This window comes from Pomacea canaliculata, linkage group LG11 (genome assembly GCF_003073045.1).
Source record: "Pomacea canaliculata isolate SZHN2017 linkage group LG11, ASM307304v1, whole genome shotgun sequence".
Taxonomy (NCBI): Eukaryota; Metazoa; Mollusca; class Gastropoda; order Architaenioglossa; family Ampullariidae; genus Pomacea; species Pomacea canaliculata.
Window position 1 is genome coordinate 6,595,865 of NC_037600.1, and position 26,427 is coordinate 6,622,291.

A 26,427-nucleotide genomic window follows, 5' to 3' on the forward strand; every position below is an offset into this window, starting at 1 on the left:
TTGCAGCGTATGACAAACTTGTGTGTGTATGTGTTCGCGCGCGCGCAACTGCCTTTAGAAAACACGAAATACAGATAAATAAAACTATTACTTTTAATGTCCATAGTTGAAAATTAGAACGCACCTGTCTATTACTAGCGCTGCCAAAAGGTAATAATCTTTCGTAATGATATTAAAATGAAGGAAACTAATAAATAAAAGAACCATCTGTATTTTACTGCAAAGTTAAAGTTTTGCTTACTGTATTCTTACAGCAAATCGCAAGAAACCGTTGGTAATGAAAGTCACTCCTGGGTTTCCCGTCTATAACTTGAAACATTCGAATATGTGTCCTTTAGTCGCACGCACGTGCACACAGACACACATAACACACACATAAAATACTCTATATGTCAGACCACCCTGACCTAATGCCGAAACGAAATCGCAGGATATCGAAAACACAGATGTGGCTAAGTGTACATATTAATTCAACCCAGAAAAGAATGACAATATCATTGCAACTTTACGTCACAGCTGTAGATATTAAGTGTCATCACAGTTCTCTATTTAACTCTCATCCCCAGTGGAAAAAAGAAGAAGAAGACAACACGCACACACACACACACACAAACGCATGTATTCAGACACTCACAGAAACCATAAAATCAACGTTTCTGTAAAGCACATGATTTTGCTACATTTATTGTTATTTTTAAAAATTGAAACTATTGCACAACAACTGATGCTAATTCGCATCACTCAGGCATCTGTATGTCATTGTGACATTCATGTTCACATCTGGCAGCTGCCGGGTCTTCTGAGTGTGGACAACCTTGAAAGAAGCACGTGGGCTGCGTGTCGATGTTTTAACAGAATAATTGCCTCTTGCTAATTACACACCTGACCACTTCAACATCTATCTGATGAGTAAGCGTTTGTAAAACATTTATATTTAGTTGCTGATCCTACATTACCTCCAAGCCCCAAGCTACATCCCCAATACTAAGTTCAACATAATTAAGTGTAAAAAAAATTAATTATTTCGCCTTGTTGATTATTTATGCATTTATTTGTTGCTCTTGCATAAATTCAGTAGAAATATATCTTCCGTAATAAATTTTCTGCAGAAGCTTATGACAGTGTTTCGACAATTTATAAAGCACTAGAGTCATATATAAAATATATGGGTTTCACGGTTCATTACTGGAAAACATCCCTGCACTCGCCCTTCTTCCCTCCATCAGCTCGTTGACTCATAATGGTTTTTCAAAGAATATGCGTATATTTGTGTATGTCTCTCTGTGTACAGTGGTACCTCGACATACGAGTGCCCTGACATACGAGTGTTTTGAGATACGAGCCGCCGAGCGAGCGATATTTTGCTTCGAGATGAGAGCAAGATTTGAGATACGAGGAATCGCACACTACACCGCTGCACACGACCCTAACATGAGGGGCGGATGTTGGGGTCGTGTGCAGCGTCTAACAGTTTCTCTCACCTCAGACTAGACCTCAGTCTGTGTGCTTAATTGTTTCCCTCGTTTTCGAAGCATTTTTGATAAGTTGGGTTCGCGTTTTTTGCTTTTTGTACATTTACAAAACATTATCACATTCATTTCCGAAGAAGAAGATGATGTCTACTGAATTAAAGCGTGAAATCATAGAAGAACGTGAGCAAGGTGTGCGAGTAATTGACTTGGCGAGGATGTACGGGTGTAGCACATCAATGATATGTACTGTGCCTAAACAGAAGGAGTTGAAAAAGGTCGTGCATCGGAGTTCTTCAACGAAACTTGCCTAACTCATTTCCGAAATATCCTGAAAGGGAGGAAGAAACAAACCTCCTTGGACAGTTTTTTAAGCGATCTGCAGGTGAAAATGAGCAAAGCGTGACGAAAAAAGCGCAGACCGGTAAAGAAAAATAAGCGCTTCCGTAAGGACGTCCCTTTTTCTTTTATTATGCTTTTATAAAATATAATTATGTATTTGTTATTTATAAATAAATGTTTCTTCTTGTAAATACATTTTTCTTATTTAAAAACACTTAACAAAAACAACCGAGGTGGTGTTTTGGGAGCTGGAACGGATTAGTGGCATTTCAATTAATTTCAATGGGGAAAATTACTTTGAGATACGAGATATTTGACATACGAGCAAGGTTATGGAAGGAATTAAACTCGTATGTCGAGGTACCACTGTATTCACAATTTGCAAAATAAGATATCTGAGCCTGGAATGTCATTTCAGTAGAGTTTCCAGTTGTCAGCTGCAAATCTTCGCACCGGGACGTTTTCCCTCAATTGTTTTCAAAATTGTTTAAAAATACCCTTGGGCATTCGGCATCATCTGAGATTGAAAGTAGTTTGCTAAAAACGACAATTTATTTTCTTAGTAAGCACAAACGTTGTTGATAGACTGCATAAGTGGTGATGCGCTTACATCAAAACCAAAAAAAGTAAAAGATAAATTTGGGTGGATGTTATATCCACTCACAGTATATGGACATCGCCCAAACCAAGTACCTTGTTCTGTGAAGAGACTGATGATATATTAAAGGTCTTCAGCTGCTGCATGAATTTTCATAGAGGAAGGATAAATCCCTCAACACATACACACACGCACAGAACTAATTCATTGTCTAACGAAACCAATCACGCATAACAGCAAACATGTTCTTATGACATGAAACTAACTGAAAGTAGAGTTTTCGAGATTTAAAAAAAAGAAAAAAAGAATAGCAGAAAAAATACAATTAAAACTTTGCTTATTATTAGGACTGAAGATTCGACTTGCAAATGAAGTTTCAGACACATCTGAACATGATGGCAAACATAACAAGGCGTACATCACCTGAGTGGAGGATCAGAGGATTACGCAAAAGCATTCGTCAAGCAAACAAAAGTTTTATTTATTTCATTCGCATGTATACCCAATCCAGTGTAACGAGTGACATATTATTACGTGACATCTGTGACTCCTTGTCTTGCTTCTCTATAAAAACGACTTGTCTCCTCTCGTCATCTGTGACTGGCGGCGACCTGCAATCAGAACCTTCGACAGTCGATAGTAAGTACACACTTACCGCTATTAACAGCTATTAAAGAAACAAAAAATACAACTCTTAAGCAAATAGACATTTAGAATTTTTTTGTTTTGTAGCAGGCAACATGATAATTAATCAACTTTTTACAGTAAAAGATACTGTATCGCTACAATAATTCAATCAACGCTTGGTTCAATCAATGGCCAGCCCAAAAAATTACAAAAGTATAAATATATAAAAAGAAAATAATCAGTTACAAGATACGACTTCTGAATAATAAGGATGAGTTAATATTTTTTTTAAGTATCTCTCATGAATATATTCGGCTTTTTAAATAAGTCTAAACTGTCCTAGCTCTTCGAAATGATTTGTCCTATCTATTGTAAAAGACATTGTGACCAACATGCTGTCACTAAAATAAAAAAAAATTAATTATTATTCAATTTCTTTTACGATGTGCATATAATGAGACTGAAAAACTTGTTCATTCAGCTTAAAAAAAAAGTATTTATATATCTGCGATGTCTTTATGATTCAAGATTTGCCAAAGATAACCAATGATGTTGAAGATACCACAGACGTGGCTGCTGACAGCAATCACCTTCTGTCATGTCATCGCTTGTCAAGGCAATACATCGAAACAACCGCATATCATCTTCATTCTAGCCGACGACCTTGCAATCAATGATGTGGGTTTCCGTAACCCCGAGGTTCGAACCCCAACCATCGACAGGCTGGCGTCAGAGGGCGTTCTGCTCGACTACATGTACGCTCAGCCATCTTGCACCATGTCGAGGGCGGCGCTGCTGACTGGACGCTACCCTCACACCATGGGCATCGAGGATGTCTTCCAAATTGATGATACCAGGTACAATCATGATTATTGGTGTGTTTCATTTTTTCATATGCGATCAGAAGACGATTGAAAACAAACTTCTGCTGTTTAATTGCCTTGGAGGAATGTGCGCATGACAATAGTAGAGGCCAGGAATCTTTTTATAATGTGACATTAAACCGCTATCAAAACAGTTTTGTTCAACTCTTTTTTTCCTAATATGACACACATTTCTTTTGTGGTTTTTTTTATTATTTCGAAAAAGTTGAAAGGAAAAAAATTGTATACAGTATTTTTTATCATTTAAGGGCTGACCTGCTATTTTCTTGTCATGGCACAGCAGATCAGAATCACTAAACCTCCTTTTGGTTTAATGTTTGTAAAGGGAAAATAATTTGAAAACAATAAATAAATAAAACACGTAGAATAATGATTGTGTATTTAATTATAGTTAATACCTACCTGTAACAGGTCAATACCTGTGGATATCAAGTTGCTGCCTCAGTACCTTAAGGACCAAGGGTACAAGACTCACATGATTGGCAAGTGGCATGTGGGTTTGTGTGACTGGAGCATGACACCGACCAGGCGAGGCTTTGACACCTTCTCTGGATGTCTCCATGGCAACAACGATCATTACTTGGACTTCGCCTATGAACGTTTTGATTTTTGGTATAATAATAATGATAATAATAATAATAATAATAATAATAATAATAATAATAATAATAATAATAATAATAATAATGTCAGTTTCTGGATATAAGATTGTACCAGAAGACTGCAAATATGAAAAGAAGATATGTCACTTAAGGTATAAATAAAACTCTGCAGAAAATCAGGAGCAGTTAAAGTACACACTATTTCCTCTACAGACATCTGTACATCTCCGAAGACTTCGATTGATAACATGTACTGACAGTGACAGAGACATAAGACTGCAGACAATGTAGCTGTCAATGCCGACTTTTCAACAAAATTAATCAAGTAAAAAATGCTGCATCAAGATCACAAATTGTTTAATTTTTAAACACAGTTTCAGAAAAAGAAGAACCTTAACTGAAGTGAGAGAAATGTTTTATGTTACTGCGCTGCCATAACAAAAGATTGTTGTTTGTGCAGGTCCAATGAAACACTAGACCATTCAGTGACAGGTGAGTATGACACAGAAGTTCTCACACAGAGGACAATCGATGTCATCGTCAACCACAAAGAGAACGGCTTTGAACAACCACTCTTCATCTACTTGGCTTATAAGGCCGTGCACAACCCCATAGAGGTAGGCTTATGATATTAAAGTTTATTTTTTAGCGAAATTATACAACTGTATTCTGGACACAGCGTGAGGTGCAAATATCCTCGTCTCCGAATGACCAACTCTCTTTATTTAACAGTTTTTGATAATCCTGACAACGACAAGGATACACTCATTCTCTTCTGTTTTCGTCTATCGTATCTTTGTAACAGGCTCCAGACATCTACAAGAAGAAGTGTCATCATATCCAGGACCCGCTGCTTCGAGACCGTTGTGCTATGATGGTTGCTGTTGACGACGGCGTAAAAAACATCACCGACACTTTGGAGCGCGAGGGCTACCTGGACCAACCTCTGCTGCTTATTTTCATGAGTGACAATGGAGGCTCCACACCGTATGGGTGCGAACTTTACTTTCTGAAAATCTCGCAAAAATGTTTTGTGCAGCTCGCCTTCAAGTCGTCTGGTTTTCGTAGAACTGGTCAACGTGTGATGACCGATTTGTCGACCACAGCTGTTTATGCCTCAACGATACCTGTCAAAGTACTTCAATATAACAAAAAGAAAAAAAATGAGAGTCCCCATTCTTATTAATTTTATTTTTCATTAACTTTCATTTACGTAAATTTATTGTGTTTTTCTTGTTTGTGTTTGTTCATGCGTGTGTTTGTGTATGTGTGCTGGCATGTATGCACGTCTCATGTTTGTGTATGTGTGTAACAGTGCAAGCAACTGGCCCCTAAGGGGAAAGAAAGCTACACCTTTTGAGGGTGGAACCAGGGTCCTGGCTTTTCTTCACAGCCGACAGCTGTTGCCGGGTGCTCCTCGGGTGTACAACGGACTTCTTCACATCACTGACTGGCTGCCTACCCTACTCACACTCGCCAACAACTCATTTACACACAAAGACCTTCCTGACATAGATGGCATAGACCAGTGGACATCCATAAAGTAACTTTTCTTATGAATACACATTTTTAATGTTCCTTACAATTATAAAATCGCTACATCAGTAGACCCATCTACAAAACCGTACAGCTCATACGGCAAGTCAAGAGGTTCTAATATTTGCAGAATCCCATCATTGTAAATTACAAATGTATCTATTGTTTTCCTCTTCATAAACAATTCTCAAGCTTTCTGCGGCGACGAAAGTGTTTTGGTAGCTCATAAACATTACTTAATAATTCGTTCTTTTACAAACTTCTCTCTCGTGATCAATCAGTTTGTCTGTTGTCAAACGTGCGTGCATGTGTGCATTAGTGCGTCTGTCTCACCCTTTAGTACCTCAGGGAGTAGATTACAGCATAATTTAATTTAATTTTACATTATTATTTCCATATTCAGGTCCAACAAACCCAGCAAGCGAGACAGACTGGTGTATCAGTTGTGGGAGGAGGAAGCAGGTGTCAGGGTGGACAACTTCAAACTTGTCTATTATAAAGGTGGTAAATGTTACGGTTGGCTCAACCCTCCTCCTGGGGTTAAGACTGATCTACCCGAAGAGCTGCCTCACTTCACAGGGTACATGCTGTTTGACTTGGATGCCGACCCAAACGAAACGACCGACCTGTCTGAAGACCCGAGGTACGCCCACCACTTGAAGGTCCTGAAACACTATTACAACAGCGAAATAAAGAGAAGAGTACCTACTCAGATCCCCATTTTCAATCCTAACCTGCCTTCCCATGGTGCAGATTTTGAACCCGGATGGTGTACATCAGAATGAACACAAACTAGAAGGTAGACGATCATCTGTTTCAGTCATCAGCGAGGACTACGGGTTGGAGACATTTTGTAACAGCTTGTTACAAGTGGGCAATAAAATGAATAGTATATTGTTGTTGATGTTGTTTATGTTACGAAATAAAGATACAGTAAATATTGTTTACGTCGGTTTTCCGTTATGCCTGAAGAGTGTGTTCACAAATAAGTGTTTTTTTCTACACTTTTATTTATGTGTGTTTATCTGTAGACGGATGGTTAACACTGAGACAGTGTTCTCGTAATATTACGAAATTGAAGCTGCACTTTTGCCTTTCCAAACATCTTAAGACATCATCACCCTCAATCTTTTCCAACTCAATCAGATTAAGGCAGGTTTAGTCATCTGGATATTTCACGTGGCATTGATCACGTGTCTGCACTCTAAGATTCTACAGATGTGTCAATGCCACATGCACTTTTGCAGGCAAAGCATCAGACTTTCCTGAATACAGACACACCAGTCATCTACCTCGTAACTTCGTGTCCATATTAGTTCTTCCATCGTCGGTGGCTTTCTCTAGAAAATTCACGAGAAAAGAAATTTTGTCATTTTAAACAAAGGTTAAATGAAATTTCTTAACAATCGTTCGGCAACAATATTTTCCGTAGTAAGCACAAACTCTGTTGACAGACTGCATAAGCAGCGATGTGTTTTCATCAAAATCGGTTAAAAAAAAATGTCCAACCCATAAGTTGGGGTAAAGGTTATATTCACGTACACTTCTCCAAAGTTGTCCAAACCAAGACTTTTGTTTGCTGCAAAGATCAGTGGATATGTCTATACACAGTTCTGTCTACTGATAACAGCTTTTATTCACATCATCGATTCTACTTTCACATTAATTGTTTTGTCTGTCTGTCTTTACGACCTATGAGTACAAAGAGCTCGGGATTGAAACGCTGACGTGGAATGGCGGCATGTGAATAAAAATGGTTTTCACCGCTGCATGACCTCTTGTTGGCCATCTACAATTGTCAAACATGTTTATATGATTTGTGTGCACGCACAATCTCACGTAACAAGGGAAAAACGTTTGCGACACCTGTGACTCTTTGTCTGGTTTCTCTATAAAACTACTTGTCTCCCCCTGTTGTCTGCTATTGGACGTCGAACGGTCATAGGAACCTCGTCCACACTCCACAGCGCAAGAACAGACGGATAGCTATTAACTAGCTAGCAAAAGGACATTGAATTTAACACAATCAGAAAATATCTGTTAGGTTTTCTTGTATGCTGTAGAAGGTAGGTTTTGTTTTAGATAATTGTTACATAAATGTCATAAACGCTTCTCATATTTTATGCCAGGTTTCCACAGACCAGCAAAAATGAAATTCTCCCTTTAAAAGCTCCGACTTCTTAAAAGCTTTGATGTATTAATGTCAAAAACAGATTTTCAGTTCAAAATGTTTGACTCTATTTTTTTCTAAACAATGCTAGCTCTTGAAAATAAAACAACCTTCAATGATAAAACAATTTTATTTTACAATGTACATTAATAGGACTAAAACATATTCATGCAATGCCCGCATATGTCTGCACTGACTTTATGATTCAAGACCTGCCGAAGATAACCAGGATGTTGAAGATACCACAGACCTGGCTGCTGACAGCAATCGTCTTCTGTCATGTCATCGCTTGTCAAGGGAATACATCGAAACAACCGCACATCATCTTCATCCTAGCCGACGACCTTGCAATCAATGATGTGAGTTTCCGTAACCCCGAGGTTCGAACCCCAACCATCGACAGGCTGGCGTCAGAGGGCGTTCTGCTCGACTACATGTACGCTCAGCCATCTTGCTCCATGTCGCGGGCGGCGCTGCTGACTGGACGCTACCCTCACACCATGGGCATCGGAAAGGTCTTTGTTAATCAGGACAACAGGTACAATGATCATCGTCAGGATAAAGATGATAGGTCTTATAAAAACACTGCTGTTCTATTGACTTTGAAGTTTTTTAAGAATAGGAGTACCAGTGGTCAAAAGCCTTTTACTAATGGACATTCAATGTTTCTCATGACCAGAATCACTAAACCTCCTTTTGGTTAAATGTTTGTGACAGGCAAAATGATTTGAAAACAATAATAAATAAATAAAACACGTAGACCAACGATTTTGCTATTCAATGATAGGTATTACCTACCTGTAACAGGTCAATACCTGTGGATATCAAGTTGCTACCTCAGTATCTTAAAGACCAAGGGTACAAGACTCACATGATTGGCAAGTGGCACGGAGGTATGTGTGACCGGATCATGACACCAACCAGGCGAGGCTTTGACACCTTCTCTGGATGTCTCTATGGCAACAACGAACATTACTTGGACTTCCTCGATGCACCTTTTGACTTTTGGTATATGGATTTTAATTAGAAAAATAGTAATTAGTAAAGAAAATGATGATGAGACGTGAGAGAGATGTGAGGCTGCAGACAGCATAATTGTGGGTACCGACCCTCACAATGATGAATGGCAAAGCAGCTGCAATTAGAGTCATTAAAAAACAATTGTAATTGCAAAGAATTTATCAGAGAGTTCAAGCTATTATTAAAAGTTGTAAGATGGCGCGCACATGTGGCAGGTGACCACTAGTAAACAATTTGAAGTGGTTTATAATAAAGGTACGTGGCACAGGAATAGAAGAACAATGCAGAAGACATAGTGCCATGAGGTCGGATCAAACAGAGGATACAAAGGGTAAAGCAGAACCACCAATAAAAAAAAAGAAGAAATCGAAATATTTTACTCCCTAGCCCGTAAAAAAAATAAAGTAGAAAAAAAGAGAAAAAAGCTGATATTTAAAAAAAATGCAAAAAAGAAAGAAAAAAAAAGAGAGCAATCACAACACTAAAAAAATTATAGAATCACATACATTGGAACAAGAAAATGTAACAGGAAAAATGCCACGTTAGTATCATAACAATTTGAATATTTAAACAGTCACAGAACAATGCGAATCTTAATTAAAATGAGAGAAATGTTTATGTTTCTGCACTACCATACCAAAAGATTATTGTTTGTACAACATTGTGCAGGTCCAATGAAACACTAGACCATTCAGTGGCAGGTGAGTATGACACAGAAGTTCTCACACAGAGGACAGTCGATGTCATCGTCAACCACAAAGAGAACGGCTTACAACAACCACTCTTCATCTACTTGGCTTATAAGGCCGTGCACAGCCCTTTACAGGTAGGTCTTTGATGCTAAGATTTATTCCTGGTGACTAACAAAGTTGTAAATGATTTTATCTATTTATCTTTGTATATCCAATTCCATCGATTGTAAACAACTAAATCTTCAATTTAATATTACAGTATGTATACAATTGACTACATAATATGTAAAGTTAGCAACATTTTTATAACATAATTAACTAATAACCTAACTATTTAACTTCAATAGTTCAAGCTTTCAGGGACGATATATGTGTATATATTTAAACTATAAGTAATTCCATGAACAATAGTCTGATTATTCGAGTTCTCAAGAACACATCAAGAAACTGAGAATTAATTTAATATAATTTTTGTTCGATGAACGCCATTCATTTGTTTTACCTGGGGTTTAACATTTTTAACAGGCTCCAGTTTTACTGGGGTTTATTTAACAGGCTCCAGCAAGCAGAGGTGTCAACATATCCAGGACACGCTGCTACAAGAGCGTTGCGCTATGCTGGTTGCTGTTGACGACGGCGTAAAAAACATCACCGACACGTTAGAGCGCGAGGGCTACCTGGATGAACCTCTGCTTCTCATTTTTATGAGTGATAATGGAGGCGCAACACCATATGGGTGAAAACTTTAAGCTTATAAAATTTCTTGAACATTTCAAGACTTAGTAGTTTGTTCTTGTAGCCTCCAGGGACTGTAGTTGTGAAACGAGAGTAACGTCAATTCCTCGAGGCAAATGGGAACCCCATTTATTTAGTAGGAAATGTGCTTCACCTTGCGGCACTTTGCACTATTGGATGAGGGAGGAGGAGAAACCCATAGAAAACCCCCGATGCCCAGTCCTGACAACGGGTGTCACACACAGTGTCGCAAGACGAGTTCTGAACTCTGAGCCTCTCACTGCAATAGTGACAAGTGACTATTTTGACCACTAAACTAATATTCGCCCGTGCATAAGGTCATCTAGGCCTGAGTCTTTTCAAATCTGTTTAATTTACACTCAGTAATTTACGTAAAGTTCATTATTCTTCCTTGTATTGTTCGTGCATCCGTGTGTGTGTGTTTTCTAACAGTGCTAGCAACTGGCCCCTAAGAGGAAAGAAAGCTACACCTTTTGAGGGTGGAACCAGGGTCCTGGCTTTTCTTCACAGCCGACAGCTGTTGCCGGGTGCTCCGTGGGTGTACAATGGACTTCTTCACATCACTGACTGGCTGCCTACCCTACTCAGACTCGCCAACAACTCATTTGCACTTACAGACCTTCCTAACATAGATGGCATAGACCAGTGGATGTCCATAAAGTAACCTTTTTTGTACTTAAATACAGAAGATTAATGTTCCTTACAGTTAAGTCACTGTTGGATCAGTGGACCCGTCAGTAAAACCCTTCCAGTGCCTATTGTCTATGCAAAAATCTCATTATTGTAGTTTACTCATATCTATGGTTTTCGCACTCCCCAAACAATCTTTAGGCCCTTGACTTTTGTGAGGACGACAGTATTTTGCTCACTTTTAAAAGAATCATTACAAAATTCTTTTCTTTACAAATATAGACAGACACGTGTGTGGGTGTGTTAAGTCAACACCAGATATTACAACATAACCTATTTTAATTCTACATAATTTTTCCATACTTTAGGTCCAACAACCCAGCAAGCGAGACAGACTGGTGGTTGTGGGAGGAACAAGCAGGTGTTAGGTTGGGCAAATTCAAACTTGTCTTTATAAGGAGGTCGATCTACGGTTGGCTCAACCTCCTCCTGGAGTTATTACTGATTACCCAAAGGAACTGCCTGACTGCACAGGGTACATGCTGTTCGACTTGGATGCCGACCCAACGAGAGCGACCGACCTGTCTAAGATCCCGAGGTACGCCGAGGACCTGAAGGCGGTGAAACGCTATTACAAGAGCGAACTGAAGAGAAGAGTCCCCTCAGATCCCCATGCTCAACCCAAACATGCCCGCTTTAGTGCAGACTGGGAACCGGGTGGTGTGCATCAGGATAAAGACAAACTACACAGCAACGAATCCTTTGTTTCTGTAATCAGAGCGGTCTTCTGGTCTGACCCATCGTGTAACAGCGTGTTACAAGATCGCAATTAAACGAACAGCTCACTGAGGAGCTTGCAAACAAACGAAATTTGGTTTCCATTTTTTTCCTGAGTGCATGTTTACGAATAAATGTGTTATCTCTTCCTCTTTTCTGTGTCAACATATGTTTATCTACATATACGCTTAACATTAATTTAAAATACTAAGCCTGAATTTTCCTAATTGTTTCTTAATGACACATTGAAAAACGGCCATTTTAGTAATCACGGGGACAGAACTCGTACAACTATCTACGAATCGTCTCATAGGTGTTACTTCCCTTAGTTTATTGACTATTTTGAGAGGGAGAGGCTGTGTTCTTAACCATTGACATACTTATAACAGTTAACAGTTATTTCATTCAGACACTACATTCCCAACCGTGGGGTCTAAGAAATTAAATATTTTATCAAATATCCTTGGAAATCAGTCTAGGCCGGTCCTTACCTGAATTAATGGTTAAATTTAGGGTTGAGAAATAATCAGCAGGAAATATGAAGAGGGATAAAGATCAACGAATAAACTTCACAAGCAGCTTAAGCCGATCTGAAAGGGTCAGGGGACGACCTTCACCCGTATGTTTACCTATTTCCAGGCGGCCCGCCTGACCCCGTACCTGTCGCTGTGTTTGAAAGGGAAAAGTGCTTCCACGTAAAGATAATTTTGCTTTTGGAGGGTTTGAGGAAAGGAAGGATGTGGGTTGGGGATGGGGATAGGTGAGCATGACCCGTAGCTATGCGCACTTTGCACAGCGGATTAAATCCACGTATGTCGGATACTTGACACCGGGGTAAACATGTCCGCAGTGTACAGAATGCTCGAAAATTGTCTTGGTGTCCCAATTATTTCCTTTCAAAGGATCGACTAAATGATTAGAACAAAGGTTAGATAATGGATATTAATAGATTTATCGACTAGCCACCAGTGATTCTCGGCAGGAGCTCGCCCTCGCTGTACTCGTCGTGCCTCAAGCTGAACTGTGGTCAGGTGAGTGAGTGTGTCACACGCTGTGTAGTGTGTTCCCTCTGTGTCTTCCTGTTCCCCTTGCTCGTCACAGTGAGCACGAGGCTACGTCTACTCACGATCATTGAAAGTGTTGTGTGTACAAGTGAGTGAAGTATTTGCAGCAAAGCGACATCACAAGCAAAAGAAAATAATAATACTATCCTCTCCCTCTTAACTGAGTTTGTGCGTGCGTCGGTGAATACACTTCTTTATCTGACCTTGTGTTACCTGCTGGAATGGGGAATAAAGTGAGTTGTATATTCATCGTTAGGTCAGCGTACACCGCTGGCAGTGCTTTGTTGTCTCCACCCGGCATCCCCCGCCCCTACCCAGCAGCGCGAGCGACACACGTGACCCTGGAGCGCGTGACAGATATTTATGGTCCGCTGTCAAGTGGCTCTCGTTTCTCGAAAATCTCTCGCATTTTTCAAAAATCTGTCTCAGCTCCCTTATTGCTAGAGCTGGATGAGCACCATTTCACTGTGTCCCAATTAGTGGTTCACATACCTTGTCATCCTCCATTTCCCATTCTTTAGTTAGTACACAGACTTAGTTGATAGGTATTAGTGGAGTAGGGATTAGACACAGTATGTGGAAAGCTGGATGGCATTCGTTTCGTGTGTAAATTGTGTAAATAAATATATTTTAAATTAACATATCTCTTACAAGAGGGTTATATTTAATTTTTATTTTGAGACTCCGAAAACCATAAAGCCAGCGATCAAGAGACTATCTAGCTACTAGTCAGACTGTGGTTTCCCCGTTTTTGACATGTCACACAGTCACGTGTGCTGATGACACAGAACACACTCATCTGCCTGCATTGATATCATCTAGATTAGTGTCACTTGCTAAACAACAATGGACTCTCAAGGGGTGTAGACAACAAGCCTAATGTGTCTTCATCGCCCTATTGAGAACAATCTTTTCTTTGACTGACCTAGTGGCAACTACTAAGATAACAAGTTATGTTGACATAAATCGTAATGAACAAAAAACTATGATCAAACAGGAACATCCGCTAAACGAGTGATCTTTACCTCTGACTATCATGTTGCTTAACTAGGAAGCGATTGAGGAACATCGTATCTTTTAGTTGCATGAGTATTGGATTGTGATTTCTCTTCTCCTCTTTCACCATGTTTTATATCTCCTTATTCTATGTCTCTTCTTTTTTTGGTGAACCTTAAAGTCTTCACTGATTCATCGATGCTGTTAGTCTAGTGCAGGTACCTCACCTCAAAATGTTTATTACAACTGTCTCGAACTAAGTTGTGAAAATGTGTAAATTTACAGGAGTGACTTTGCTGTTCGTTGCAGGTTGACCTGCTATGGGAAGGATGGTGCCCAGTGGCATACGGTGCTCTGTCTGCTCTTTTCTAGTCATCGCCACTATGTTCACTGTTATCTTCGCTGAGCAAGGTAAATGTTAATGTTATCACAAAAGTCCTTTTGTGCCATTTCCAAAGCTATTATAATGATGCTTTTCAATGCATCTTTTACAAAAATTACAACAATGGCAAATGACAGAAAGTAAATCTTTTATCAACATGATCATCATCATTGCCACCACCACTACCAGCTTTATCACCACCACCTTAACATCACATTAACAACAAATTGTACACCTGTTGTTTTCTGTGTGTTTTATTATTATAAAATCTGTTTCAGACGGCAAGGTAACGTGTGACGTGCCCTCTGTGAAGGCGCTAACAAGCACGTCACTTACCTGTCACTTCCCGGAAGACATCAACCAGACTAGAAAGGATGTGTCTGTGTATTTGTACAAAGAGAACGAAAGTCCAGGTGTGTACATCATCTATAGCAATCTGTAGCCCTATCCTCCCTGATCTCTAGCCACTGTCAAAGTCAGTCTTGTCCTTTCTAAACCTGGTCAATAGGAGTGGTCTTTCTCTTGTGTAAACTGGCTTTTTGCTGATGAATGAAAGAGGCTAAATAAGGGTTGACCGGTAACATCCCTTGCTGTACGTGTCTGCTGATTATAACTGCTCACATCTCTATGCGCATGTCCAGACGCCATCTTAGACTGCTGGTGGCTGGGAGGAGACATGGACTGCTACTCTGCTCCCGGCTACAAACACACCATGTCCATCTCTCGCCAGCTGACTGTGACCATACCGCGAGCTGCTGCCAATCAGACCGGAACCTACGCGTGTCAGGTGGCTGGATACAATTCAGATCAGCTCAGTACCTGTGACTTCAGCATCCAGTCAGGTGAGTTATACAGAGTCCAAGAAACATTCATGCCGAAAACGTATGGTAAAACACTTGCTTGTGGCGATTTTGTATAAGGATTTAATTTTGTTTTTATGAATTGTCCACCTGTTTGCATGGCTGTTTTTTGCCAGGTACAATAATTTTCTCTTAAATGTCCTTTATTTCTCTTTACATACAATTTAAATTAAAAGCACTTTCATATTTAACAAGTGATCAGATCCTAATGATTTCAAAAGGGATTAGCAACTGAAAACCGGTTTACTTTTCTCTATTATCTTACAGGCACTAAAACAATTTGTGATGCACCATCAGTGAGGAAGGGATCCCCAGCTTGGCTGTCATGTTACTTTTCTGAAAATGTCGGAGAAAGTAAAAGAGATTTCTCTATATACCATGTCTCTAGTCAAGGCTCCAAAGGTATTGTGAATTCTATTTCAGTCTTTCGTTTATTACTTTTAATAAAATAGTTTAGGAGTCTAGAAATTTAAATAACTTTATGTCTGTAAATTGATATTATATGTCCTTTTTATTGTCAGTTTCGCTTGTTATTTGTTTATCTAAATCGTATAGAATAGCATTGTGCTTCTTTATCTAAATCATATAAAAGTATACACATTATATAATTATATGAATTTGGTTCAACCCATCCACAAACATATATATATATAAGCTTTAAATGAAGTTACATGTATTATACAGCATGTACATATTTTCCCAAGGTATCTTTTATTAAAATTTCGTTATGTCATTGTTAGAGTCGGTACTGAACTGCACCTGGAGTCCAGGCACTTTGACATGTCACACTTTACGTGACTACCAGTTTGACAGAAGAAATAACCAACACTGCCACAGTGAAGATACCAAGGTGTCAGCCAGTCATACGGTACCTACTCCTGTCAACTGGCAGGTGCTGCACCACGTGACTACGAGTCCTGCGTGTTTAATTTCGACCAAGGTAACTACAGGGCTAGAGAGCTTTTACTTCAGGCAAAGACAGTAGACTGCATCGTGTTAAAGTCGTTACATATGTGTGTTTTTATGAATATTTTTTTAGTTTAAAAGATTCTGTGACAGGACAAGCCACCTCCTGTAACATCCCGCCTGTCAAGCTGATGGAGCCGGCGACATTAACCTGCGACTTTAGTGTCGACATCAACAAAACGAAAACAAACTTTAACATCGTCCACTTCAGTGATCAGAGTAAAGCAGGTAAATGTCGCCTCTGAAAAATCGAAAGTTATTTCCTTTTAGTGTCTCGTAATACTGTTAAAAATTAAAAATAGTGTCATTTTTATACAAATAAATAAAAAATTGCAACGATAGCAACGTTTGTATGCCTGTTTTCTAGCTGTTGTCTGTCTGTGATGTAGGTGTTGATGTGTTGAAGTGTGTCTGGCAACACGACGACCTGGTTTGTGACGTCACATCGGGTTTAGAGTTCAGCCGCCCGGTGACTGACCAACTCGCCCTCACAATTCCACGGGCAAACGACAGCCACGCTGGAAAATATTCGTGCCAGCTACAGAGAGCTACCAATAATGCCTCATTCTGTGAATTTATTATAGGTAATTCCCCTTATTTCCTTAGAAATCGTTTAATTAATTCAGGTGTGGGACCTATTTCACTTCCTATACATGGCGAGAGATAAAGTGATTTCCCATAAGTTCCAAATAATATTTACAGAATTAATTAATCTTGACATACATTAGTAATATTAAAAAAATTGAATAATACAGCTATCTTTTATACTATTTATTTGTTATGACATTGTTAATGTCAGTTCTTTAATTTCAGACTCAGAAAGTAACAGCAGCTTGTCTGTGGTTGTTGGTGTGCTCATCCCACTATCTATTTTGGTGCTGATCGCGGTGGGTGTCCTACTGTACCGCAGACATCGAGTCAGAAAGTACGTGAATGATTGTAATCAACTATTAAATTTGTACAGCCAGTCAATACTATCAGCACCAGGCTATTTGCACTGTAAAATGTACAAAATGAGTACCTGACCAGGCAAAATAAAATTTTATATTTTGAAATCGTTTCTTCCTTCACACAAACTCATATTTATCCTTATCGTTTAATGTAAATCTAACAGCTACATTTGTGCGTAATATGAAAAAAAAACAACCGCTTAGGGTAACAAGGTCATCTAGTTCGCTTGTTAATTAAATACCGGTTAATTGATGATAATTTATACATTACAGAATACATGAAAACTTTTCATCTCATGAAGAAGTCCTGCTAATGCTACCTATCCAAGTAAGATTTATAAACTTGTATACGTGGCGACTGATGGCTTACAGTTTGACAGATACGAATGCATTTATAGAGTGGGAAACAAACTGGAATGATCTTTTGATGCAATAATGAATAAAAATAAATGTTCGAAAATAGTACGCTTTAGAGTGTGTGCACGAGACAGTGCAACGGTGCGTGTTAGGTCTCACAATCTTAAAAGCTCTTTACATATTTCAGGCTACCGATCAGACTACAGAAAGATTGCAGGAAAGTCTATCAGTCAGCATCCAGACCATGTACCCAGATATTCTCACCGCCTCCTATTTCGTGCCTTCAGTCTACTTAAACAGAAACACATATGAAAACGATGAGGTGGCGGGTGAGAAGGTTGTTGTCATGGAAGCTAAATCAGACGAAACACTGAGGCACGACCACGCCATCCAGCACGTCCTCAACTGTCTGCGCCACCTGGCGGACAGAGACCAGCAGGCCATGTTTGTCCTCTCACAGTTCACCTGTGACGACTACCTGGCTAGTGTTGACGAGCAGTTTGCCCACCACAAGCTGCCGATGCCCTCTGACCTCACACGTCGTGACAAGGACTATGAGAACTTTGATGTACTCGTCGTCCACCGACAGTACGGTGTCGTGGTTGTGGTGGTGAAGGCGTCTGTGTGTACAGCAGACATGGGGGTAGAGATAAGAGACAATGAGAGGGTTGTACAGGATTTACGTGAAGCTGTCAAACAGTTGGATGGAGCGGAGCGAATGTTGAAGCATCTCATGGCGGATGTGAAGCCTGATATTGCAATACGTAAAACATTGATGTTACCGAACCTCTCTCTAAAATCCTTGTCAGAAATACTGGCAAAACATCAAGACGTAGCGAAGGTAAGGTTTCTTTATATCAGGACATTTTTTTTGGTTGTGCTTTTTATTTTTTTATTTTTTTATATATTTTTTTTACATTTTTAAGTTTTTTTGTAAATTTCATCTTATGTCTATTACTTGGCCATTTCTTTTCCTGGTAAAGACAGAAGATCAAGTGAAAGACCGTTGCTTTTTACAAACTAATGAACCCTTACTGAACACATGCAAAGTACAATCTGCGGCATAACATCATCGCTTAGTTTTAAACAACTTTTTTCCAAGTAAAAATATTTTGTGTAATATTTTCAATTAAGCTATCTAAAATAATTGGCACTTTTTCATAAATTTATCTATAAACTTTCCAGGACATTTTTGAATAAGGTTTATTTATTTAAGTAAGGAATAATACAGTTATTAAAAGTGTTTTAAGTCACGGTGGCGAAGCTGAATTAAAGCCGTGTGTTTGTTTGTTGGGTCGCTGGAGTCTCAAACAAAAGATAAGAATGGGTGTTTTTAACGTATCACGACCAAGACATACCGAAGTCTATGTACAGACCAATAATGATAAATGAAGGATAACATGCACTGGATGGTGATGCACATTGAACAACATGAAGGTGGGGTACAAGAGTAGAACGTAAAGCAATGGAGGAAAGTACACGATGGGACAGTATTTCCAGAAAGTAAGAATAGAAACTAAGGGATAGCAGTTTGTGGACAGAGTGATTTAATGTAGCCCTGTAGTCCGAGTGGCGAATGTGATGTGGAAGAGAGTTCCGCTGCCTAGCAGCACAGAGGGAGGACGTTCGGTGTCCGTATGTGACTGTCTGTGTGGGAGGGAGGATAGAATGCGCGAGTCTCATGAGGAGAGAAGGTTTTGGACAGGAGTGTGGACAGACAAGATTTCAGTAAAATAGTGAAGAGATGAGACTTCAAAGAAGATAGAGCATGGAGAGCTTGTAGTTATTAAAGCTTTAACTGGTAGCCAATGAAGAGAGTGAAGAAGTGGTCTGACATGTTCACGTTTGCGAGTTGGGTAAACGCGACGAGCAGCTGAGTTCTGGACTTTCTGGAGCTTGTGGATGATGAACTGTGGACAGTCAGCAAAACGAGTGTTGTAGTAGTTTAGTTTAGACAGATACAGTGGGCTTTTGTATTGCAGAAGATACATGCCTGTCTTTAATAATTTCAAAATTACACAAAATGTTTGCCTTCTAAAATGATTTATTTGTTTGTATGTCAGGCTTTACGACACTGCACTGGGCTGACAGACTTGTCTGACATGTCTGGGGAGTGTTTATGTGCTGATCAGCTCCACGGTGACAACATGGTCGACCAGCTACAGAAATGGCTTGGGGTTCATCACACTTCGTTGGCTGATTATAGCCTCAGTGAAAACACTTACCAGACGATTTTGTCCAGGTGAGAATCTTCTCAAGGAAGCAATTCGACCAACATTTATGGGCTCACGCACGTGCGAGCTCGCGTACTCTTCACCATGAACATATACGATTTATATGAAGCAATAAATACATTTAAAAGAAACCAATTTCAAATAATAGTTTTTATTTTATTCAGATTCTGTGGTGCCGCCAGCAGACCGTACCTGACGCTGCCTGACGGTCGTCGTGTGTGTACACCAAGCTCACTGCAACAGGCCGTCAGTCTCACAGGCGAACTCTTCAACGGCGCCATCATCCACCCTGAACATCAGCAACTTGTGACTGAAGCGCCACCTCGTGTCTTTCTGTCCGGACCGCCAGGGTCAGGCAAAACCACTTCACTGGTGCTGATGGGGAGAAAGTGGCTGTCAGAGGGCCACAAGGTCTGTGTGCTCAGTACGTGGAGGGAGAATCGAACATCATCAAAGTTGTTGCATGACATACTGAAAGAATTTTCAGAAAGAATGGACACGTCACACGCACCAAAAGACCCTCAAGTGTTTCCGCCACCGATCAAAGTGGAGACTAAAAATACAAAAAAAGACATCGTGATATTTGAGGAAGTGGACTTTGAGAAAAAGGAGATGAAAAAGATCATCAAGAAAGTAAAAGATCTCGCAGCTTCAGGAGGCTTGTTCATACTTGTTGATGATGCAGGCCCTTATAGGTAAGCTTCAGATTATATATTCTTTTTACAATCTTGCCTCGTTTCTAGTCAAACGCGAATAATTCCCCCACTGGAAATTGTCAAGTGATTAACAGTTGTGCTTTATTTGTTCCTTCCTAGTGAAATCGTTTCCTGCGGCCGCTGGACACACTTGACTCTCTCTGACCGCTTCAATCCATCTTCCTTACATAAGTTTCTCAAATGCTAGTGTCGAAAGCTCTTTTATGTATTAAAAAATTCTTTGCCTAGCAACAAGCTGACGATTTGATTCTAAACTTTATCTGAGGATTATTTCCTTCTCCCATAAATCTACCACATCACCAGTCCGCTCTTGTCCGTCAGCGCTCGCACACACATACACTATCTCGTCTGGTTTTTTCTAGACATGAAGGTTGACAACAAAATATATTAGATAAAATAGCGAGGCTTAAACCAAACGTTGTAGGTCATAGATTAAATGTTAAATGCAGCTTTACATAAAAGTTTTTTTGGTGTGTTTTTTTATAATTCCAACAGAGAAGATCAACCACTGTTTAAGTCCTTTTGCGAGCAACTAGTTGCTGTCAATCCGAAATTGCATCTTTGGGCGGCCAGCTGCCTTACTCACGAAACTCCGAACGGTTGGGATGTGAAACATTTTCAAAGGACTGTTTCCTGTCCACCTGCAATACTTCGAGAAAAGAATGTGTTGATGTTAGCGCAGAAGAACGGATGCAAAAGTCTTGTCAAGTGGGATCCCGACAACATAGGTGTGGCCCCTACAGAGGGCCTGCCAGTCAAGTATGTCTATCACCATGGACAAGATGTACAAGGTCACCGCCATTGTTATCCATTTGCTTGTGAAAAGTGCTGTCAGGACGTCATCACCTTATTGAAAGCTTCTGGTTTGGAAACAGATGGTATGTAGTAGTACATTGCATTTAATTGACAACTTTTATACTAAAGAGCTATGTGAGCTGCATCCAAAGTTTTATATTATCATTAATACTAATTAAGTACTTCATACTAAAATATTCCAAATGGCGGTATTATGCACTGTGACCCAATATTACGTCATTCTAGGCTTATATAGGATGTTGCAGTCCTACTGGATACATTTACACGGTGAAACATAATGAACTATAATATATTTATGTTGATATTATTAACTATATTAAATATATCAAGCATCTTTAAAACTAGAGTCAATAAAAAGGTCAGGGTCGAATTCGTGTTAAGCTCACCATCCTACTACATTTTAGGACCTTCTAAATTCAATAATAATTTCAGTGTTGACCAGTCTAATATAAAATAAGTTTCTATTATAACGTGTGTTCTTGTAGCAAGAGACATCGGTGACAACCGTCAGACCGCCTCTACGTCCACAACGAGCTCTGCAAACTGGGAAAGTGCCTCGACACCGAGACTTTACCCGACTGACGTGCTGTTATTGGTTGAGCATGAAGATCTTAAAAACATTATTAATACAAATTTTTGTAAAATTCTTAAAAGGTCTGGCTTTAGCGTACAAGTAGGGAAAAGTGTAGAGAGTGATTTTTCGTCTCAAATCGTCGGCCATCATTTGTGGATTTCAAATGCAACACATTTTCGGGGCCTTAAAAGAAAAGTTGTGGTTTATGTGGAGGGACGAGGACAGTCAAATGTACCGCAAGAGTGGATCAGACTTCGAGGTGTCACCAGCTGTACATCTCAGCTCATCTGGGTTAAGGACGCAGCATCGTTTCATCCAGAAGCATAGTCATGTATCAGAATGGGATTAGGTGGATTTTTTTCCAAGTATTAAAGGCATTTATTTGAAAGTGTATTTTGTTTTCTTTTCTTTTAAGTATCTCTTGCCGTGATGCACGGTGCTTTTTAAATAATGCGTATAGAAAAAATATTGAAATATTGAGCATAGAAAAATGCACGTTACATTATTACAATAGAGACATTTCTGCCGGACATAAAAAGGGAGAGGCTGGTCTGATCTTTCAGGCGTAAATCTTTTGAAACTTCAGATACCATGCACTTCTGTTTTACTTTCTTTGAATCACAAAACTTTAATTTTTTTATAAGTAAAGTCATATTCATCCGTAATGGTAAAGCATTTATCTGGATACAGGTTTAAGAGGTAAACAGCTTTAGGTTCTTAGGAGCCGCCCTATTCAAGCACTACAAATCCACATATCCTCCTTAGAATGGTCACAGTATCAAAGAGCTTTAATAGAAAAATACTGCTAATGATGTTTGTATTTTCAAATGCCATGGTATTATTTTAATTATTTTTAATTTATATATTATTCCTCATTTAAAATTTATAACTAATTTTTATATTTGTTCTTATTTCCAGTAAAATATATGTTCTCTGCTTTCTTAGAGTGGAATCTCAAAGCACGTTGCAATCTATAAAAACAAACCACAAAGACTTGGAAAGGGAAATCAAAAATGAAATCTGAAGAAACGTGTCCAGAATAAACGAAGAAAGAAACAGGCGATTGTGTTTGTTAGTGATATTTTTGAAGATAATCTTCCTGAATTTCGAGAATTGTAACCATCCTAAAAGAGGCGAGAAAGTCCTGCGTTTTAGCCAGTAAATAACAGAAGTGACACTAACCATTATCAAGCCTTCTGAGACCGAGAACAGATTGTATAAAAGATATCTTATACCGGTAGGCCCTAATGCCTGGACTTCTGACGGCCTACCTTCTTTCTTTATTTAAGAGAGATTGATTGATGATTCATTCTCTATTGCTTTAGCATAGCTCCAGGAAATGGTGTAGGTATTTGTAACTATAATTACATATCTTAGAACTTAATAAAACTATAAACAACAACAATTAAAAATTACTTTTATAAAGACACGCACAAACATAACTAGGTCTTGGAATATATCCACTCACACACAATGTCTCCAACTCATAAATATCATCATAGACTTTAAACACATTCAAAAAGACACAGTTTAAGGTCATTGTCCAGCAAAGAAAACTAAGCTATGACTACCAGTCTGTACTCTCCTCACAACACCCTTACTAACTCTTACATCATCCTCATAAAACCGCCACATAAAATATCTTCACCATACACAGACTTACAGAGTACAAGGCCACTGCCCAACAAATTTAGCAGACCAAATAAGTTATCACCAAACTGAAAGAGAAAGACATTGAAATTGAATGCTTCAAAAACCTACCGTCCCCCTTTCTTTCTTCATTTGATATGACTGTCTTTTCCAACGTTTCTTGTTCATTTATAGTATTCTCACAAATGTGTAGTATCCATGCCAAGTCACAACTGTAGACATGAAAAGCTTCATTCAAACGTCTTTAATGAAATCGCCAAGCTAAAGAAAATACACCTTGGTCTTCTACTCATCATCATCAGTCCCAGACCTAAAGCAGGCTGGTACAGCAGAGGGGGCGACCCTACGTTACTGTCGTTGAGTCCCTCCCAAAGCGGCAAAGATACGTGTGTAAATAGGGTTAATTAACCAAAGGCAATTAATCGGTAATTGTGCATTAAAAAAGGTGAAATTAAACAGCAAAACCACGATGGAAATCCTGATAATTTTATCTGAGCCCCTAGAGTGCCCTAGACCTCTCACCTCAATGGCGACAAGTGATTATGTTAACGTCTACTCAACGTGAACTTCCCGTTCTGACGTTAGCAACGTCTCGACTCGACGTAGAATGAACGACCGGTCTGACATGATGTACTCATCTCTCTAAATACTCCCCTCCAAGCGTTGGTGAGTATAGTCGATCTGCTTTCTGGTACTGAGTGCTAGCCATGTTTGTTCACAAGTTGTTATTCTAGCAGTAGTGATGGTCACAACAAGCACAGGATCGTCAAATGTATCTACTCGCTGTTTTCACACACCCGTCACCTGATAACAAACAGAGCGTCCGGGTATGCAGGTCACACAACAAGGCTGTGAATAACTCGCCCCACTACTTGTTACCAGGTTTCAAAAAAATGAATTATCTGGAAAATTATTGCCTACACACACGACAATGAGTCAACTCATGCTTTAAAAAATTTTTTTTTTCTAATTTCGGTACGATAAGCGACGCTTTTGATTAGAATTTGTGTATATGCATACCAACATGTAGGAGTTGTTTCTATTATCTAATCTTAACTTTCATTGTTTAGGTGTCACAAGAGGAAAACATAATAATCTGTGTAGCTAATACAAGGTTGAAGATTGACACAATGACTTGTAGCAATATTTCTGTGGTGTGAGCACTGACGTATAGTGTGGTGCAGACACACATGACTAGACAGGTTGTGTGAATAGTCATAAGGCCACAACGTCTATGTATAGCGCGATTCAGACACACATGACTAGACAGGGGGTGTGACAGGTCATAAGGTCACAACGTCTTTGTATGGCGCGGTGCAGACACACTCGTTAGTAAGAATCCGTCGGAGAATGTGCAGCTCGAAGCAAGACTAGACAGGTCGTGTGACTAGTCATAAGGTCACAATGTCTTTGTCAAGGAGTTTCACAATCAGGTCATGTTATAAAAGCTGCTGAAATGTTTTTATCGCTTGTGACTCAATGATTAAAGGCTTCATGTCAACTCCGCTCACTGCTCTGTCACCCGATGTGTCGTGTGTTCAAGTTGCACAGAAGACACCCGGTACACGTCAAGCGCAAGCATTTAGGGATGTGTGCAGTCCAACTCTAACATGCAGCAAACTAGGAGTTTATTTAGGCTCACACTGAAGTAGGGTAGGAGAGATAGACAAAGATGTATCAGTGTATCTGAGCTATGTGTGTTGTCAGAGCGAGTGATGATGTTTCACCGTCAGATATAAAGTTGTACATCAGAAGGCTTAAACAAACAAAAGGGGATTGTTAAATATTTTACCAGACTTAGTTTCAAGTCCTTATCCTAGGGTACAGAGCCATGAAATAATTTTCTGTGTTTACGCAGTTACATCTATACTTACAATGTTTCTATGGTCTTGCATGACAACCTGTGTGTTTGTTGGGTGGTGTGTGAGAGAGAAAGAGTGATGTAATAGGGTGGGCAGAGGGGAACTTAAAAATCTCTATCATTGATAAAATTGTGTAGAATGTACGTTAACATCAGATACTGTACAAGAGGGTGTCAAGTAGGGCACACCTGTACAAAGAAGAAAACTACCGGCATGTAATGATCATTACACAAACTTGCCAACAACAGTTCAGTGCAGTGTTGTGAACCTCTAGCGGAGTTTTCATACGATATATTCTTAGCTGTTGTACGGGTAGGCAAGGCTGAACTATAGATACCTGACTGTAGGTGTAAACTGCACACAAGATTAAAAGCAATTATGCAAAGAAGCCTAGCAGGTAGAACATATAAGCTGCAAAAACATGTAGTCACAGGATGTTGCAGGTATCAGTCAAGTGAGATAATCTTATCTTCTTGCAGACCTTGCAATCCTGAATTCTTGAACTTCACTAGCATCTAAAAAATTACTAAAAATTTTTGTATAGTGTGTAATCTCCAAGCTTTAAATACCGTGCCTTGAAAACTGATTAAAAAATGGTGCAAACAATAATAGCCACTCACTGGGAAAAAAATCAAATGTCCCCCATCTGTAAGGCTATTTATTCTATTTAACATTTAAAGATGCCTGACTGCAGTCATCTGGAACCTGGAAGTAACATTTAGTTTAATTTTAGTTTATTTGCTGCTCCTTTGAAAGGCTCACGGGCCGGCAATAAAGGATTTAACATTATAGCTTTATATTGTATGGTATGTTGTTATCTTGCAGATACAACTGCTCTGGAGGCGATGGTCCCAGGCGCATTTCCTTATCCTTGGGTTTTACCCAATTTATTTCCCA

General features: G+C 39.3%; 3 protein-coding genes across 4 annotated transcripts in view; all 3 read left to right on the forward strand.

Moving 5' to 3' along the window:
• Positions 1-3,585: 3,585 nt before the first annotated feature.
• Positions 3,586-6,843, forward strand: LOC112575687 (arylsulfatase B-like). The gene is made up of 6 exons (XM_025257667.1): positions 3,586-3,893; positions 4,332-4,532; positions 4,983-5,139; positions 5,328-5,515; positions 5,838-6,065; positions 6,462-6,843. Exons 1-6 carry the CDS (start codon positions 3,586-3,588, stop codon positions 6,841-6,843), a joined length of 1,464 nt encoding a protein of 487 aa, XP_025113452.1.
• A 1,147-nt stretch (positions 6,844-7,990) lies between these two features.
• LOC112575688 (arylsulfatase I-like) overlaps positions 7,991-26,427 on the forward strand; it is a 20,577-nt gene continuing 2,140 nt past the window's right edge. The window contains exons 1-4 of the mRNA XM_025257668.1: positions 7,991-8,124; positions 8,439-8,766; positions 9,036-9,236; positions 9,918-10,074. Coding sequence (XP_025113453.1) covers positions 8,459-8,766; positions 9,036-9,236; positions 9,918-10,074 — 666 coding nt within the window. The 5' untranslated portion in view covers positions 7,991-8,124; positions 8,439-8,458. The remainder of the gene's footprint in view (positions 8,125-8,438; positions 8,767-9,035; positions 9,237-9,917; positions 10,075-26,427) is intronic.
• On the forward strand, positions 15,689-22,406 carry LOC112575028. 2 transcript variants are annotated; one of them, XM_025256517.1, is made up of 11 exons: positions 15,689-15,807; positions 16,146-16,345; positions 16,465-16,599; positions 16,761-16,955; positions 17,185-17,296; positions 17,595-17,649; positions 17,866-18,519; positions 19,742-19,920; positions 20,077-20,607; positions 21,124-21,506; positions 21,930-22,406. In XM_025256517.1, exons 3-11 carry the CDS (start codon positions 16,503-16,505, stop codon positions 22,343-22,345), a joined length of 2,622 nt encoding a protein of 873 aa, XP_025112302.1. In that variant the 5' UTR covers positions 15,689-15,807; positions 16,146-16,345; positions 16,465-16,502; the 3' UTR covers positions 22,346-22,406. The 2 variants fall into 2 exon arrangements, with proteins under 2 accessions (XP_025112302.1, XP_025112303.1); XM_025256518.1 differs by lacking the exons at positions 21,124-21,506; positions 21,930-22,406 and adding an exon at positions 20,728-21,111.

What these genes read in the sequence shown, in the direction of transcription:
- LOC112575687 (XM_025257667.1), top strand. Translation starts at nt 3,586, where the DNA reads ATGTTGAAGATACCACAGACGTGGCTGCTGACAGCAATCACCTTCTGT. An exon ending in TTCCAAATTGATGATACCAG is followed by an intron (nt 3,894 to 4,331) that starts GTACAATCATGA and finishes TACCTGTAACAG; the next exon opens with GTCAATACCTGTGGATATCA. An exon ending in TATGAACGTTTTGATTTTTG is followed by an intron (nt 4,533 to 4,982) that starts GTATAATAATAA and finishes TTGTTTGTGCAG; the next exon opens with GTCCAATGAAACACTAGACC.
- LOC112575028 (XM_025256517.1), top strand. Translation starts at nt 16,503, where the DNA reads ATGGAGCCGGCGACATTAACCTGCGACTTTAGTGTCGACATCAACAAA. An exon ending in CGCAGACATCGAGTCAGAAA is followed by an intron (nt 17,297 to 17,594) that starts GTACGTGAATGA and finishes TATACATTACAG; the next exon opens with AATACATGAAAACTTTTCAT. An exon ending in TTCTGGTTTGGAAACAGATG is followed by an intron (nt 21,507 to 21,929) that starts GTATGTAGTAGT and finishes GTGTTCTTGTAG; the next exon opens with CAAGAGACATCGGTGACAAC.